Here is a 15,552-nt window from a genome sequence, read left to right as displayed (position 1 = left end):
GTTTGAAAACCACTGATTTAGACGATGCATAAAAACACAAGATTGTAATGAGGCATAGAGTACTTCAGCAGGACGGCAGTGCCCTGTGCTCCCACAGCAAGATCCAGTAACTCATCCCCATCCAGATCCAGCAAAGCGCTCAAGCTACGGCCAAAATACTGCAGCCCTGGAGAGAGAGAGGAGCCTGGGATACGCTACAGAGAGAAAAAGAGAGATTTATTAGTGTGTGAAGTAATATGGGGTCTAAAAGTCTAAGACCACTATAAAAGTGGTCAGTAAGATTTTTTTTTCCAGCAAGGACGCATTAAATCGATCAGAAGAGACAGTAAAGACATTTATGTTAAAAAAATATTTAAAAGTTCTTTTGAACTTTCTATTTATCATAAAAATGTATCACAGTTTCCAAAAAAGTCATGCAGCACAACTGTTTTCAACATTAATAATAATCAGAAATGTTTCTTGAGCAGCAAATCATCATATTAGAATGATCTCTGAAGGATCATGTGACACTGAAGACTGGATTAATGAAAATATAACTGAAAACACATAATAGTTCTTGATAAAATATTTTAAATTAAATATAAATCTAACCAACCCCAAACTTTTGAACGTTAGTATACATTCTCACAATAAAATTTTACATTTCAAATTAAATGCTTATCAGAACAATTTCATTGCAGAGGTCAATTGAAAAATCAAGTCAATTTTTTTTTTCATTTTATTTATTAAGGGCCAGATATACTAACAGCTTGCGCCAGCGCAAACCCCTTTTTTGGCGTTAAAAAACTACTTTCAGGATTTACTAAAGACACGCAGTGAAAAATTAGTGCTGAAAAGGCGTGGACATAGTTATTTTTGCAGTTGACCTTATTGCTAGTATCAAATGAATGAGTATTTAAATGAATCATGCAAGGTTTATACTCGTCAATGTACTGGTGTTTGCGCCATTATTTACCGGCCAAAAAAAGCACGTCTTGAACCAGAAGCTACCTGGTAGATTCCGCCGGTTATTGCGTTGATCGTCAGTAGGCCTAGATCACGCGCAGAACTTTCCACTCCCATCAGCGCTTTTTTGGAATTGCGCTTTTACTCTAATTTGCCCTGTTTAGTAAATCTGGCCCTAAAACTGTTTATTTAGTAGACGAAAAAAATAAAATTTCAAAAGTCTCAGTGGACTTATTTGTCTGTACACATGAAATAGGGGTATATTTACTTGTTTGTACTGTGGTATGATGTAGTATTCGTCGCCATGGTAGATGTAAAGAGCTCCCTGGTGGTCATCCTCTAGCGGAGCTCCCACGAGCAGGTCAGAGTATCCATCATGATTTAAGTCAGTGGCTACGGCCATAGCATAACCAAAGCGTGCATCCTGTGCCTTCTGCTGAGAACGCAGCGTACCATTAGGTGCAAAACCATCCTGGTAGAGAGAGACAGTGAGAGTTACAGATATAGCATTCAAACTAGACAGTCACTTTATTTATAATATTTATACATTTTTAACCAAAATGGTATAAGTTAAAGACTAAAAAGAGGTATAAATTGTTTAGCATGAAGGGGATTTGTCCTGGTGAATATCTGTCATGATCCCAGCCTGTGTTCCCCTGGTCTTGGAGAACAGGAAATAACATAAAAGTCAACACAAGACCAGGGGAACACAGGCTGGGATCATGACAATACCCTTGATATTGAATCTTTCTCTCTGTATGTCTCTCACATTCACATATAAATCACACAGCCAGTACCGCCACTGTGGTTCTCACCCCATCCAGACAGTAGATATAGACTTTGCCTGTTTCTTTGTTCCCTGCTCCCAGGAACATGGGAGCAGCTATAAGCAGGATATCTGTTATTCCGTCCTGATCCACATCCACCACGCACACCTCACTGCCAAAATATGAGCCAATCTGGACAGAGAGAGAAAAGATGTTAGGCAATATGAAGATTTCCACACTTCTTGAATGTATTTTCATTAGAGATACACCAATATTAAAACTCTGTTGGATATAAGGCGGCAATCATTATTTTGATTTCATGGCCAATAACTGATAAATGACATATATTGAAATATATACATTGTTCAAAGTTTGGGGTGAGTGTGTACTTTTATTCAGCAGGGATGTATTAATTGAACTATCTAAAGACTGAACAGTAAAAACATTTATAATGTTACAAAAGATTTCTTTTACAAATAAATGTTGTTCTTTAAAACTTTCTATTCTGAAAAAATATATCACAGTTTACACAAAAATATTGTTTTCAACATTTATAACCATTTGAAATTTTTATTGAGCAACAAATCAGCATTTTAGAATGATTTCCGAAGGATCATGTGACACTGAACACTGGAGTAATGATGCTGAAAATGTAACTTTGCCATCACAGGAATAAATTACATTTTAAATAGAATAGCATATATTTAAATGTTTTCAAATAAAAAAAAAACAGTTACTTCAAATTGTAATATTTCAGCATTATAATTTCAATTTCCTTTTAAAATTCCTTTTGAGATCTGATAAAGATTACATTAAAAAGGTTATCTAAATTTAAAAATAGAGGAAATAAGCATGCACACTAAAAATCCAATACTGTATTGTCTGGTAGATATTCACGATATAGATAGAAAATGAAAAATAGAAATATGCACAAATATATTGTGCTGTGCATGTCACGGTAGACACATTCACTGTCCCTTCTAGTCTCGTGTTTATGTTGTTGTATGAGTGCACGTGTGTAGTGGGCGTGAATGTATGTCATTACCTAATCCGCTCCAGCTGATCATCATCACATCACCAGCTGCAGACTATCTCACCACTCTTTATATGCTCACCGCTGTTTTCTCATCCTTGTCAGATCGTTGTTTGATGTTGTCGGTGTTGGTGATCCAGTCTTCGTGTTCCTGCCTCGTGTTCCTGCCTCGTGTTCCTGTTGCCCGTTGTTCTGTGGATTACTCATCGTCTTGTGGATTATTGTCGTCTCACTGTCTTCTCATCTCTGCACTTCTTCACGGACCTGACCATTGAAGTCCCTGCGTCACCCACCACCATCGGCTTGTACTGTTTCCACCATTTGTCCCGTTACTGTGCACTTATTATTAAGAATAAAAGTTGTTACTCGCATTTGCTTCCTGTTCTCTATTTGGGTATCCATGACAGAACGATCTGACCGTGGAATGGAAGCAGCGAGCGCGTCTTCATCGACCCTGGAGGAGTTCATTCACCACAGCATTCGGAGAATGGACTCACAAGAAAGAGAGATCGGCGACACGGGTCGCGCAGTACAAGCCCTGGTGACGCAGGTGTCCGAGCTCACCCAGCAGATCCAACGCCTACGTGGTCCCGCTGCGCCACCCACACCAGCCGTTCCCCCCACACCACCAGAGAACCCCTCCCAGTCAGAACCTCGCCTACCCATCCCAGAAGCCTACTCTGGGGAGCCGGCTCACTGCAGAGCGTTTTTGGCCCGCTGCGACATGCACTTCGCACTGCAACCGCGCACGTTCAACACTGAACCAGCCAAGGTAGCCTTCGTGTTGACTTTGCTGACTGGGAAGGCGGCACTATGGGGAACGGCGGTGTGGGAGAGCCAGCACGCGTGCTGTAACTCGTTCCGGACACTCTCCGCCGAGATGAAACAGGTCTTCGACCGGGCCGTATCAGGACGAGAAGCTGCCAGGGCGTTGGCGGAGTTACGCCAAGGTGAGAAATCCGTTTCCGATTTCTCAATTGAGTTCCGGACCCTGGCGGCGGAGTGTGGATGGAACGAGGAGGCGCAGTGGGACATGTTCCTGCATGGGTTGGCTGACCGCGTCCAAAAGGAGATCTACGCCCTGGATCTTCCCACCACACTGAATGGACTTATCGATCTCGCGCTGCGGGTAGACGCTCGGTTGTCAAGGATCGAGCGTCGAGCTCCGTCCACCCGCACGCTCACAGGATTCAACGATCCACGATCCAGCGGCAGGGACGTGGTCAGCCCAGTTTTCGATCATGAACCCATGCAGGTTGGTCGAGCTCGGCTTTCCCGGGAGGAGAGGGAGAGGCGGAGATCCCAGGGCCTTTGCCTGTACTGCGGAGGAGCTGGACACTATGCATATAACTGCCCAGTAAAAGGCCAAGCCCGATAGTAAATCTGAGGCTACTATCGGGTGGGATCTCCGCCAGGAAGCCCTCACCTACGTCTACATCTACCTCCACCCTCCTTCCGGTAAGACTAAGATGGTCAGTCCACCAGCACGACTGTCAAGCACTTCTGGACTCGGGGGCGGAAGGTAATTTTATGGACCACACGTTTGCACAGAAATTCATGATTCCCCTCAAACCCCTCACACACAGAATCGCTGTTCACGCACTAAATGGCCAAGAACTCCCCACCATTTCCTTTTCCACTGAAGATATCACCCTCATCACATCCGGCAACCACTCAGAAACTATTTCATTCTATATACTGGTCTCACCCCTGGCACCCGTCGTCCTTGGTCACCCTTGGCTCATCCAACACAACCCCCGAGTGGACTGGCATCATAGAGCTGTGCTGGAGTGGAGCAAGGAATGTCATAAGTCTTGTCTTGTTTCTGCTTGTTCGTCCGTGCCTGTTTCTGTGTTTCAGGAGGAGACGGGGGATTTGTCTAACGTGCCTGCGGAGTATCTGGACCTGAAGGAGGTGTTCAGTAAGTCTCGGGCTGCTTCTCTCCCTCCGCATCGTCCCTATGACTGTGCGATAGATTTATTGCCAGGTAAGTCTCCGCCCAAAGGCAAGTTATATTCACTCTCTATTCCTGAGAGGGAGGCTATGGAGAAATATATTTCTGATTCTCTAGCAACCAAGTTCATTCGCCCTTCCTCTTCTCCGGCGGGGGCGGGGTTCTTTTTTGTGGGGAAGAAGGATGGTTCTCTGCGACCTTGCATTGATTACCGAGGGCTGAATAACATCACGGTAAAGAATACTTATCCTTTGCCATTGATGTCTTCAGCTTTCGAGAGGTTACAGGGAGCATCCATCTTCACAAAACTGGATTTGCGTAATGCTTATCATTTGGTCCGCATCAGGGAGGGGGATGAGTGGAAAACTGCGTTTAACACCCCTAGGGGGCACTTTGAATACTTGGTCATGCCGTTTGGGCTGTCCAACTCCCCAGCAGTTTTCCAGGCACTGGTCAATGACGTGTTACGAGATATGATCGATCAGTTCATATATGTCTACCTGGATGACATATTGATTTTTTCCTCTTCTCTCCAGGAACATGTGCAACACGTCCGACGAGTGCATTTTACCCGAAACCCTATTTGTTTCCACACTCACATGGGAGGTCGAATCGAGAGTCGAGAAGGCCTTAGAAGGGGTAACGCCTCCGCCCGGTTGCCCACCGAATCGTTTATTTGTGCCGGAGGGATTACGGTCGGACGTCATCCAGTGGGGTCATAGCTCCAACGTGGCTTGCCATCCAGGAGTCAATCGCACTAGCTTTTTAGTCAAGCAACGGTTCTGGTGGCCACTTATGGCTCGCGACATTCACGATTTTGTTTTGGCTTGTTCGGTCTGTGCCACTGGTAAGACTTCCAATCGACCTCCAGACGGGTTACTTCAGCCGCTGCCGGTTCCTTCGAGACCCTGGTCCCATATCGCTCTAGATTTTATCACCGCCCTCCCACCCTCCCAGGGTAACACAGTAGTTTTGACTGTGGTGGACCGATTCTCGAAGGCGGCCCATTTTATTCCCTTGCCCAAATTACCCTCAGCCAAGGAGACAGCGGTGACGATCGTAGACCACGTCTTTCGGTTACATGGCCTCCCTAGAGACGTGGTCTCCGACAGGGGACCCCAGTTTGTGTCCAAATTTTGGCGAGAGTTTTGTAGGTTACTGGGGGCGACGGTTAGTCTGTCCTCAGGGTTCCATCCCCAGAGCAATGGCCAGACCGAAAGAGCCAACCAAGATTTGGAGAGGATGTTACGATGTTTGGTCTCCAAGAACCCTTCCTCTTGGAGCCAACAACTGTCTATGGTGGAGTACGCACACAACACGTTACCGGTGTCGGCCATGGGCCTATCCCCGTTTGAATGTAGTGTAGGTTACCAGCCACCTATTTTTCCCAGTCTGGAATCCGAGGTTGCGGTCCCCTCCGCTCACGCCTTCGTCCAGAGGTGTCACCGCACTTGGACTAGAGCCCGTGAGACTCTACTCCAGGTGGGGGCGCGCACCAAGGCCAAGGCCGATCGCCACAGGTCAAGGCCTCCCGTATACGTCGTTGGTCAAAAAGTGTGGCTTTCAACCAGGAACATTCCTCTTCGCACCGTCTCTAATAAACTTGCACCCAAATTTATCGGCCCATTTCCTGTCACCAAGATCATTAGTCCGGTGGCAGTCCGCCTCAAGTTACCCCCTGCGTACAGGAGGGTCCATTCCGTTTTTCATGTTTCAAAGATCAAACCCGTGTTTCATTCTCACATTAATCCGCCTACCCCGGTTCCTCCCCCGCCGCGACTCGTAGATGGGGAGACCACATATTCGGTTAACCGCATTCTGGACTCTAGACGGAGGGGACGCGGATTTCAGTACTTGGTGGACTGGGAAGGTTACGGTCCGGAGGAGAGAAGTTGGGTGCCTGCCAGAGACATCCTGGATCACTCCCTTATCGATGATTACAATCGACAGGTAGGGGAGCCTGGGAACGCCAGGAGGCGTTCTTAGGAGGAGGGGTACTGTCACGGTAGACACATTCACTGTCCCTTCTAGTCTCGTGTTTATGTTGTTGTATGAGTGCACGTGTGTAGTGGGCGTGAATGTATGTCATTACCTAATCCGCTCCAGCTGATCATCATCACATCACCAGCTGCAGACTATCTCACCACTCTTTATATGCTCACCGCTGTTTTCTCATCCTTGTCAGATCGTTGTTTGATGTTGTCGGTGTTGGTGATCCAGTCTTCGTGTTCCTGCCTCGTGTTCCTGCCTCGTGTTCCTGCCTCGTGTTCCTGTTGCCCGTTGTTCTGTGGATTACTCATCGTCTTGTGGATTATTGTCGTCTCACTGTCTTCTCATCTCTGCACTTCTTCACGGACCTGACCATTGAAGTCCCTGCGTCACCCACCACCATCGGCTTGTACTGTTTCCACCATTTGTCCCGTTACTGTGCACTTATTATTAAGAATAAAAGTTGTTACTCGCATTTGCTTCCTGTTCTCTATTTGGGTATCCATGACAGTGCATCCCTAATATTCAAAATTTTCATTGACCTTCTACTCATTTGTGACTGCTAAGAATAAATAAAAAAAATCTTGATTTAAACTAATTTGCTAAATTAATCATTTAATCATTCAAACTAATATGTGAACCCATTTGAATGACAGCGAAAATAACTGACTCAACAACAACAAATCTTTCACAAATCAAAGTTTGCAAGCAAGTACTCCACAAAAGCTGTATCTGGCTGGTGAAATATTTCATACAAATGTATATTTATTATAGAAATGTTTAAGATTTTACTAATTTCTGTGAATTTTCCAGGCCTAGAAACCCAATTTAAAAGTCCCCTGATTTATCCAGGTTTTACATGACTGTGGGAACCCTGACTCTGGATTTTATTCTGAGAATCACTCTGATTTTAGGAGCGGCCTGAGAAAATGAAACCTGTTTGCTTTTGTTTAATATAAAAATAAACTCATTAATTGTGAGAGAGCAGGAATGTGGTGTAAAAGAAGAAGGACAGAGAGAGAAAAAGCAATTAAAGATCAACTAAGACAAGAAGGATATTGCTAAATTCTTTGAGTTTTGCAATATTGGACTTCACGCAAGGGTTTGATAGAGAGCTATTCAATGTGTGTCAAGGGGGAGGGTGTCAGTGTAAATAAATAGAGCGATGAAGGAGAGATCGCCACCTGTTCTCCATTTAAGGCCTGTGTGATTATGACATCGCCTTCAGGGGTGAGGTCAAACAAGATGACCTTTCCTTTGTGCTTGAATCTGGGTGCACCAGCAACATACAACCTCATCCAGTCACCTACAACCACCGATGACACAGTGTAACCTGCAACAGATGTACATACAGAGAATCTGACCATCACTAAATATGAATTAATTGCTGCAAATGTTATTTTCAGGTAAAAACTTGAAGGATTGATTATTTGGTGGTTGTTTTTATGAAGTGAAACATTACCTAGGTAGGCTGCATGGTTCTTCAGCTCCAGTGGGAACTCTTTCTCGAAGGCCTCTCGTGAGGGCCTGATCTGCCCTTCTTTGCTCTCCTTCAGGACGCCTCCCTCCCAGTCATATGCTCCCACCATGCCAAACAAGATGCCATCCTACAGTCCAAAATTATATAGCACATTATAGCATGATTGCACGTTCTATACTCAGTTTGTCATTTCAAATATTTGAATAGGCTTAAGTACACGTGGACATAAAGTTAATTTAGACTCACATCCAAAATGTGTGTCGAAAAACCAATCTGAGACATCTCCATGAGAAAGGCACTTTCATTGTATCCCAGGGTCCCTGTAACAGCACAACACGTTATTATTGAATTACACACTGTAAATTAATAGAAAGTAAAGACATTTATAATGTTAAGTTTTCTTTCAAATAAATGCTGTTCTTTTGAACTTTCTATTCATCAAAGAATCGTGTAAAATGTATCAGTTTCCACAAAAATATTAAGCAGCAAAACTGTTTTCAACATTGAAGCAAGTCGGCATATTATGATTATGATCATGTGACACTGAAATCTACCTGGCAGCTTTTTCATCACAAGAATAAATTGCATTTGAAATTATATTAAAACAGAAACTAGTTATTTTAAATTGTAATCTAGTTCAAATTATTACTGTTTTTATGGTATTTTTCATTAAATGAATGCAGCTTGGTGAGTATAAAGGCCGGGACACACCAAGTCAACGGTCGGCCCTTGGGCAATGTCGGGCCGTTTTTTTAGCGTCAGTCAGCTTAGTTTTTTTCGGTGTGTTCTGCACCGTTGGCTCTAGTCGGACGCAGCCAAGGTTTTTTTGGGCCAATTCAGCATGTTGAATCGGTGCCGGGCCGTTGGTGAGAGAGAGCACTCTGATTGGCTGTTCAGCTTAGAATGAGTCACTGCACGAGAATAAAACCAAAAGTGTTATAATTTTACGACATTTTACCTGAGCATTCGAATGCACAAATATTTTCTTAATAACATGAGCCGACTGGAACGAAGAAAGTGATAAGCATGATTGATATTCACAATGGTAAGCAAGTGCTGGTTTGTTTATGGTTTGTATATCTGCAGTCCTAGTTTCTGATTTCCTTTTTGAATGAAGAAAATAGACTATTGATACCTGCTGTTTCCTTACACACAGGCATGTGCTAGGTGACAGTCGCCTTTTGATCTTTTGGTGTGTTCAAGCGCGCTTTTTGGCCGAGACACAGCCGACGAGAGGCGACAACCCAGTCGGCTTGGTGTGTCCCGGGATTAAGAGTCTTCTTTCAAAAACATTACAAAAATTCTGTAATTGTGCAGAAATCTGTTGAACTGGACAATAAAAGTTCAAGAAAATAGTACACTGAGAAACTCGTCTTAAAAATGTCTAAAGCCCTATTCGGTAAAAAGATCAGGAAAAATTACCTCAGGTAATACTAATCCCGTTCTAATCGACCCACTGTCATTTCCTGTTTAAAGGTAGTTTTCCGCGTTTTTTAAAGAAGGGAGACGCTTGAAAAAGCATTCAGTTACGTTCTAGACACTGGGACAAGTCCGTGGCAAAAGTGTTTTCCACACACAATTCAGATCAGAAAGAAGATTGAAAGCACTTGTTAGAGGCACGAAACATCTTTTAGGGTTAGGTAAGTGCCTATTACCAACACAATCCAATCTGAAGTTAATACATCGTTGGACTGGTAAAATTGCATTACTCCATCTACCCTTGTAAAGTTTATCCCATCCGAATAGGGCTTAAAACATAGAAGATTGCCAAGGTAAACATTATCAATACAGGATGGCAGTACAAGATATCTGAATGTACAATATAGGCCTACTTGCTATGTGAATTCTAGTTAGTGCATAGCATTGGCTAATCATATTTCTTCCTGTTCATCTGACCTATGTGTTCTGTGGATGCACAGCTGTGCCAACTTTAAGGTCATTCATCTCCTCACTTCCACCCTTCCTGCATGGCTTTCCTCAGAATCTAGATGGCACAAGCATGTGTTCTTATGGAAACAATTTTTATGAAAAGACATCTTGTCCTGTATTTTTCCCTATTTTTTGTGATGTCTATGTCACCTATTACATTAACATTTTTGGTAAAATATCTAATAGCATATTCATTTATATAAAACAAGGCTCATAGGCACTTCATGTCTAAATGAGTGACAAAAAAAATGGACATGGTAAATATCAGTTCTGCTATCAGATGTTATACAATATTCCCAAAAGTGTTTGGGGACTTAAGACACACATAAAATGTATGAATTAAATAAATGCCACTTGTGTACTTGCATACATTGTCAAGTGTGGTAAAAGTGTCTAAATCTGTTGAAAAAACAACATCAACATCCTTAATGAAAAGGAATTCTGATATTTCTGTTCTTTTTTGGGTCAAAGAACCACTGTTGCTCTTCAAGGGAAGTACTATTAAGGTTAGATCTGGCTCAACTTTACCAGCTCACAAGGTGCGTGGAAGCAGACAATATAAAATGTACGAAGGGGAATCCAGCTACACTCGTGGTAAGGGGAAGTTTAATCGTTTTTATTCTTCCTCAGGGTATAGAACAGACACAATACATGAACATTTTAGGAAAACATCTCCATATTAAAGGTATAGCGGAGGATTTTCTTTTTCCGGGTGGGTAGCCTATACTATTGGTCCATCTAAGTGTCAATCATTCTGTTGATATGTTTAAGTAAGGCCGTCATACGTGCTCGTCCCTTCTGCGCATGCGCACTTTCAGGTGTATTATGTGTGATGAGTTACGGTTTCAGCCATTCCTTTGAAAATGGCTGAGGGCTGAAAGAGAAAAAATGTATACGAAGTGTATGATAAGAAGAGAAAGGCCGCAGAATATAGAAACAAGACCAGAGTGATTTTGGGTGAATATTTCACACGCTGGCGTGCGCTAAAAGCACAGGTTGGGCTTCCCACTGATGCCGCAGTCGCGAAGATTCTACTAGACAGGTAAAGTTTGTCATACTATTTAGAGAAATCCATTTAAAATCACTGCTAGTAAAAGTTAATGTAAGCTATGATTAGCGATGCTAGTCCTGGCACAAGTCATGCACCGCGTAGACACGGTAAACATCTCAATTTGTCAAAAGTAGCCTTGTGACCAAATGGTAAATGGCATCACGCTGAAATATTCTAAAACCTTGTGTGTTCATTTTCGATAATTATAATGTGTTCACCATAGTATTTATTACACAAATGCAACAAGCTACTTCTCCATTGCATATCGTGTCTTGAGTCCTCGGTCACTCAACACGTTTAATAGGCGTTCCCTCTCGGGAGCAAATAGAGTGTTGCGCATGTGCATTTTTAAAAAAAAATGGAGAGGGCGGGTTTTCTCTAAAATTCAGAAAGGTCCTCCGCTATACCTTTAAGTAACTCATACAAAGAAAATTAACAACAGTTGACAAGCTCCACTCAAGATGTCACACTGATTGGTTAATTCATTAACTGATTGGGTGATTGTTTCATTTCATAATTAACCTTTTTAACCAATCAGTGTGAAGTCTTAAGTGGAGCTTGTGAGTAACTTAATATGGAGATGTTTTCCTAAAATGTTCATGTATTTTGCCTGTTGTATACCCTAAGGAAGGCTCTTAAGCCGAAACACGTTGGTATTTTTTAGAAACTATTAAACTTTACCTTACCATGAGTGTTGCTCTTCAAGGGAAGGATATCTGGTTTTTTTTCTCTGGCCATTGAGAATGAATGTTCTTACCCTCTAGACTAAAAATGCGATCTCCCAATGCATCTACAATGTCATTTAGAGCAGCTTCATCCGTCACATTGAAGAAGTATTTCTCATCTGGGTCACTGGCAATGTACTTAATCTCACTGATAAAGGTCTCTGGATCCTGCTGTCTGCGGATGTAGTGACCTAATACCTGTGGAAGAGAGAGAGTCACTCGTTTATTGAAAATTAATCAGAAACGTGGATTCCTCAGAGTCATGTTTGAGACAAGTCACATAGTGGATGGAGAGGAATAACAACAGAGATTTTCTCATCCGGAGAGCCAACACCTCCTCCACACCATTGGGGCGAAAGCAGATGATCTGATAGATCAATTAATGAAACTCCTCCTAGAAACAAAACACCTACGCAGAGGAAACAGAGAGAATATCAATCACACCCACTGGCAGCACGCCACTAATGACAAGCCTTGAAAACCATTGGTGCCAGATCATGAGTTCACTCTCCATTGACATGTACTTATATTTTTCCCAACAAGACCATTGGTTGGATATGCTGACTTGATAAACTCCAACTAATCAATATGAGAAATCAGATTTTTTTTGTCCAATCATGTATTTGTCATCATCTTTCAAATTTATGAACAAGGTCTGGAACTATCGGGATACTGAAGGATAATAATCTCACAATATGACTTTTTCTCACTGTGTGACTTTATATCTCAGAGTGTGATTTTATACCTCAAAATTAGTGTGAATTTATATCTCACAGTGTGATTTTATATCTGAGTGTGAGTTTATATCTCACAATTGTGACTATATCTCTCAGTGTGATTTTATATCTCACAAAGTTGACTATATCTCACAATTTTAACTTTATATATCGCAAAATGACTTTATATCTTATATCAATGTGACTTTATCTCTCGTAGTTTACAGTTTGCAAAGTTTTAAGAGCCCTCACAATAATCCGCGAAATTTACTATATAATTGGTCGGTGCCGACAGCCTCATGGAAAGTTCTACAACATGTAACTCAGTTGCTATTCAGCCGACCTGAGTTGTGGTCCTATCCTGATCCTGTCCCCTTCTCATTCCCACTTTGCTTCCTGTCAATTGTCTATACTGACCCATCCCAATAAAGGCAAAAAGGTAAAAAAAATATCGTAAAAAATATTTTGTCAGAATACACAGCTACATTTAAATTGCAGTCAAAAGAGAAGGATGCTTTTTGCCCTCAAATTGGTGCAGTTACAGCATCTACCAGCAACGGCGAATTAGTCCATGCTACCCAGCCAAACCTTGATCCCTTGGAAGTGAGGAGTGTTCTTACTATCAAGAGATGATGGCTCAGTCAGCACCCTGGACAAAGATCTGAGGATTTCTTATTTGGGTCTCATCTGAGGCTTGGGTGTGTTCCTGCTCTCAAAAACAATCAGACAGCAATTGGTGGAAACTTTCCAAGCATGTTCCCAGTCCCAACTAGTACTTGGTTTACAGTATTTGAGTTAATAAGCAATCATTCAGCAATCAAACCTATAATATTTAATGCATTTTAGTACTAATCTGCTTTATTTTGGGTGGTAATTGTTGCACATTCCTAGTATCTTGTTCTGAACTTCGACCCACTTCCCCACCCACCATGCTCACATTCCCAGCATCTCTATCCTGTAATGTCTAAAACATATCCTGGCTGAGCCACACGACCAATACAGTGAGGTTGTTTCTCTACTCTCCCGCGATTGCTTTACTTTTCCATCCGTTCCCTAGTTCTAAAGGGGAAAAGGAGAACATAAAACACATCAAAACATGAAAGCTATGCATTGGCAGGCAGAGCATTAAAACCAGCTGTCATAATTGTATTCCACAATTCCCCTGAGGAGATGCAAAAAGACATATTACCCAGATGACTCTGCAAATTTGGACACCATTCTGGCACTGTTTGTGTAAGAGAGGAAAACATGGGCTCATTCAGGAGCAGGTTTACACGCTCTCTTCCGTTCCAATGAGTAAGAGTACAATAGAAATGTTGAATCGTTCAGGTCAGGGGTATTTAATATTGAAAAATTTGAGACAGTCTGACATTTATAATGTTTTTTAATTCTTTGGACTCTTTTAAGTGATTTAGTGGCACTATGTATATCCAATGGGCTTATATTAAATTTTGTTAGAGATCGTACTGGGGAAAGATCAAAGTTGCACCATTCTTTTTGATTATCTGCTGTCAATGACTGTGGCTTATGGGTAAAACAAAAAGCAGACCAGTACTATTCAACTACCTGCACTATCAAATGGACAAAGTTAGAAGGCTTACTAAATATTTTAGTTTTTTTATCATTTAATATGGAAATGAGGGAACATGAGAGAATAAAAATTCATTATAAGAATAACAGACTCATTGTTGTTCACTAAAACTTTTAAGAATTTGTTTCTGTTAATTGAAATAAAGTAGAAATAAAATAAATTAAATAGAAATGAAAGTTGGCAACTAACTGAAATAAAACAATTTAGCTAAATATAAATAAAAAACTAATAAAAATGACAAAAGCACATAAAATTACTCTAATTTAAACTAAAATGAGAATGAAAACTGAAAAAAAGCTAATTAAAAATATTTATACATTTATGATAGTATATACAGTATAAATAATACTAAAATAACAAAGAACAACATTTATTGGTACTTGTATTTATATCTGAATGTCTAAACTTCTCTTTTTTTAATTACAAATGTCTTTTTTTTAAAGAAACATTAGCCACATCTATTCATTGTAATGATGAGCAATGGATGGTTTTAAATGTGGTTACCATGGTCTTATTACAAATACCTCAATCAAAATATGCAAGAGCTCTCCAGGAATCCTCCATGAGTTAGACCAAACTATCAGCTTTCCTCCTGTGAAAATTGACTGATCTCTGATTGTAGAAAAAAAAATATTTTTTTTTGCCTGCACACAAGATATGACTGCAATTATGAACAGCCTGATGAAAGGAAACCAATATCTGTTAAGCATAAGTTCCACTGTCAGACTATTTTAAAGTGTCTAATTTCTGAACCACTAGTGAAACCAAACAGAAAATGCTAAAACAAAAACTGCTTTCAAGTTTGCGAGTTTAAAATAACCCGTCCTCAATTGGTTAGACAGGCAGTCAACCCTTCACCAAATGGTTGAGTCAATATGAATATGTGAATATGCTCTACATAAAATAGGTGTTGTAGATGTTATTAGTGGGGCTTGCGAAACAAAGCATCACTACTACTATCTCATATGCCTATTATTCTTTTTTCCGTATAAACTTTGGCGAAACAAAAAATAAACCCGGAGAGGATCGAGATCAAACACGAGTCCTGAAAACCGAAATCACAATGTCTTAGTCCTGTATCGACAACCCACCATTGTGAATACAGTACATTTACTGTACGTGACCTATGTACAGTCCCTATGTACACGTAATGTAACCATACCACGGCATCTGACATATTGTTTACAAGCTGTTTTATTGACTTCTTCCCGCAGCTGATTGGGCGATTACATGATACATTTCAGTAAGTTGTACTGTATCTTTCAAAATACCTTCTGATGTTCATTCATGTTTATTTGGTCCTGTAACAAGTAGTAAAAGAGGACGAGATGATCGGTTCACATGCCACTTGTCTTAAACTGAGATGCTACAG

The 15,552-nt window shown here is 41.2% G+C and overlaps 1 protein-coding gene across 1 annotated transcript in view; it reads right to left on the bottom strand.

The window, feature by feature from the left end:
• Nucleotides 1-15,552, bottom strand: part of itga10 (integrin, alpha 10) — a 75,361-nt gene that overhangs the window by 15,936 nt on the left and 43,873 nt on the right. The window contains exons 11-17 of the mRNA XM_077209546.1: nt 11,906-12,071; nt 8,415-8,488; nt 8,151-8,295; nt 7,873-8,021; nt 1,761-1,904; nt 1,214-1,417; nt 64-194 (exon numbers count right to left, since the gene is read on the bottom strand). Coding sequence (XP_077065661.1) covers nt 64-194; nt 1,214-1,417; nt 1,761-1,904; nt 7,873-8,021; nt 8,151-8,295; nt 8,415-8,488; nt 11,906-12,071 — 1,013 coding nt within the window. The remainder of the gene's footprint in view (nt 1-63; nt 195-1,213; nt 1,418-1,760; nt 1,905-7,872; nt 8,022-8,150; nt 8,296-8,414; nt 8,489-11,905; nt 12,072-15,552) is intronic.

The sequence above is a fragment of the Siphateles boraxobius genome, unplaced genomic scaffold, assembly GCF_051911475.1.
Source record: "Siphateles boraxobius isolate OS27281-9 unplaced genomic scaffold, OSU_SipBor_1 12, whole genome shotgun sequence".
Taxonomy (NCBI): domain Eukaryota; kingdom Metazoa; phylum Chordata; class Actinopteri; order Cypriniformes; family Leuciscidae; genus Siphateles; species Siphateles boraxobius.
The sequence above is the reverse complement of the archived record's forward strand: the minus strand, read 5'-3'. Positions and strand labels throughout refer to the sequence as shown.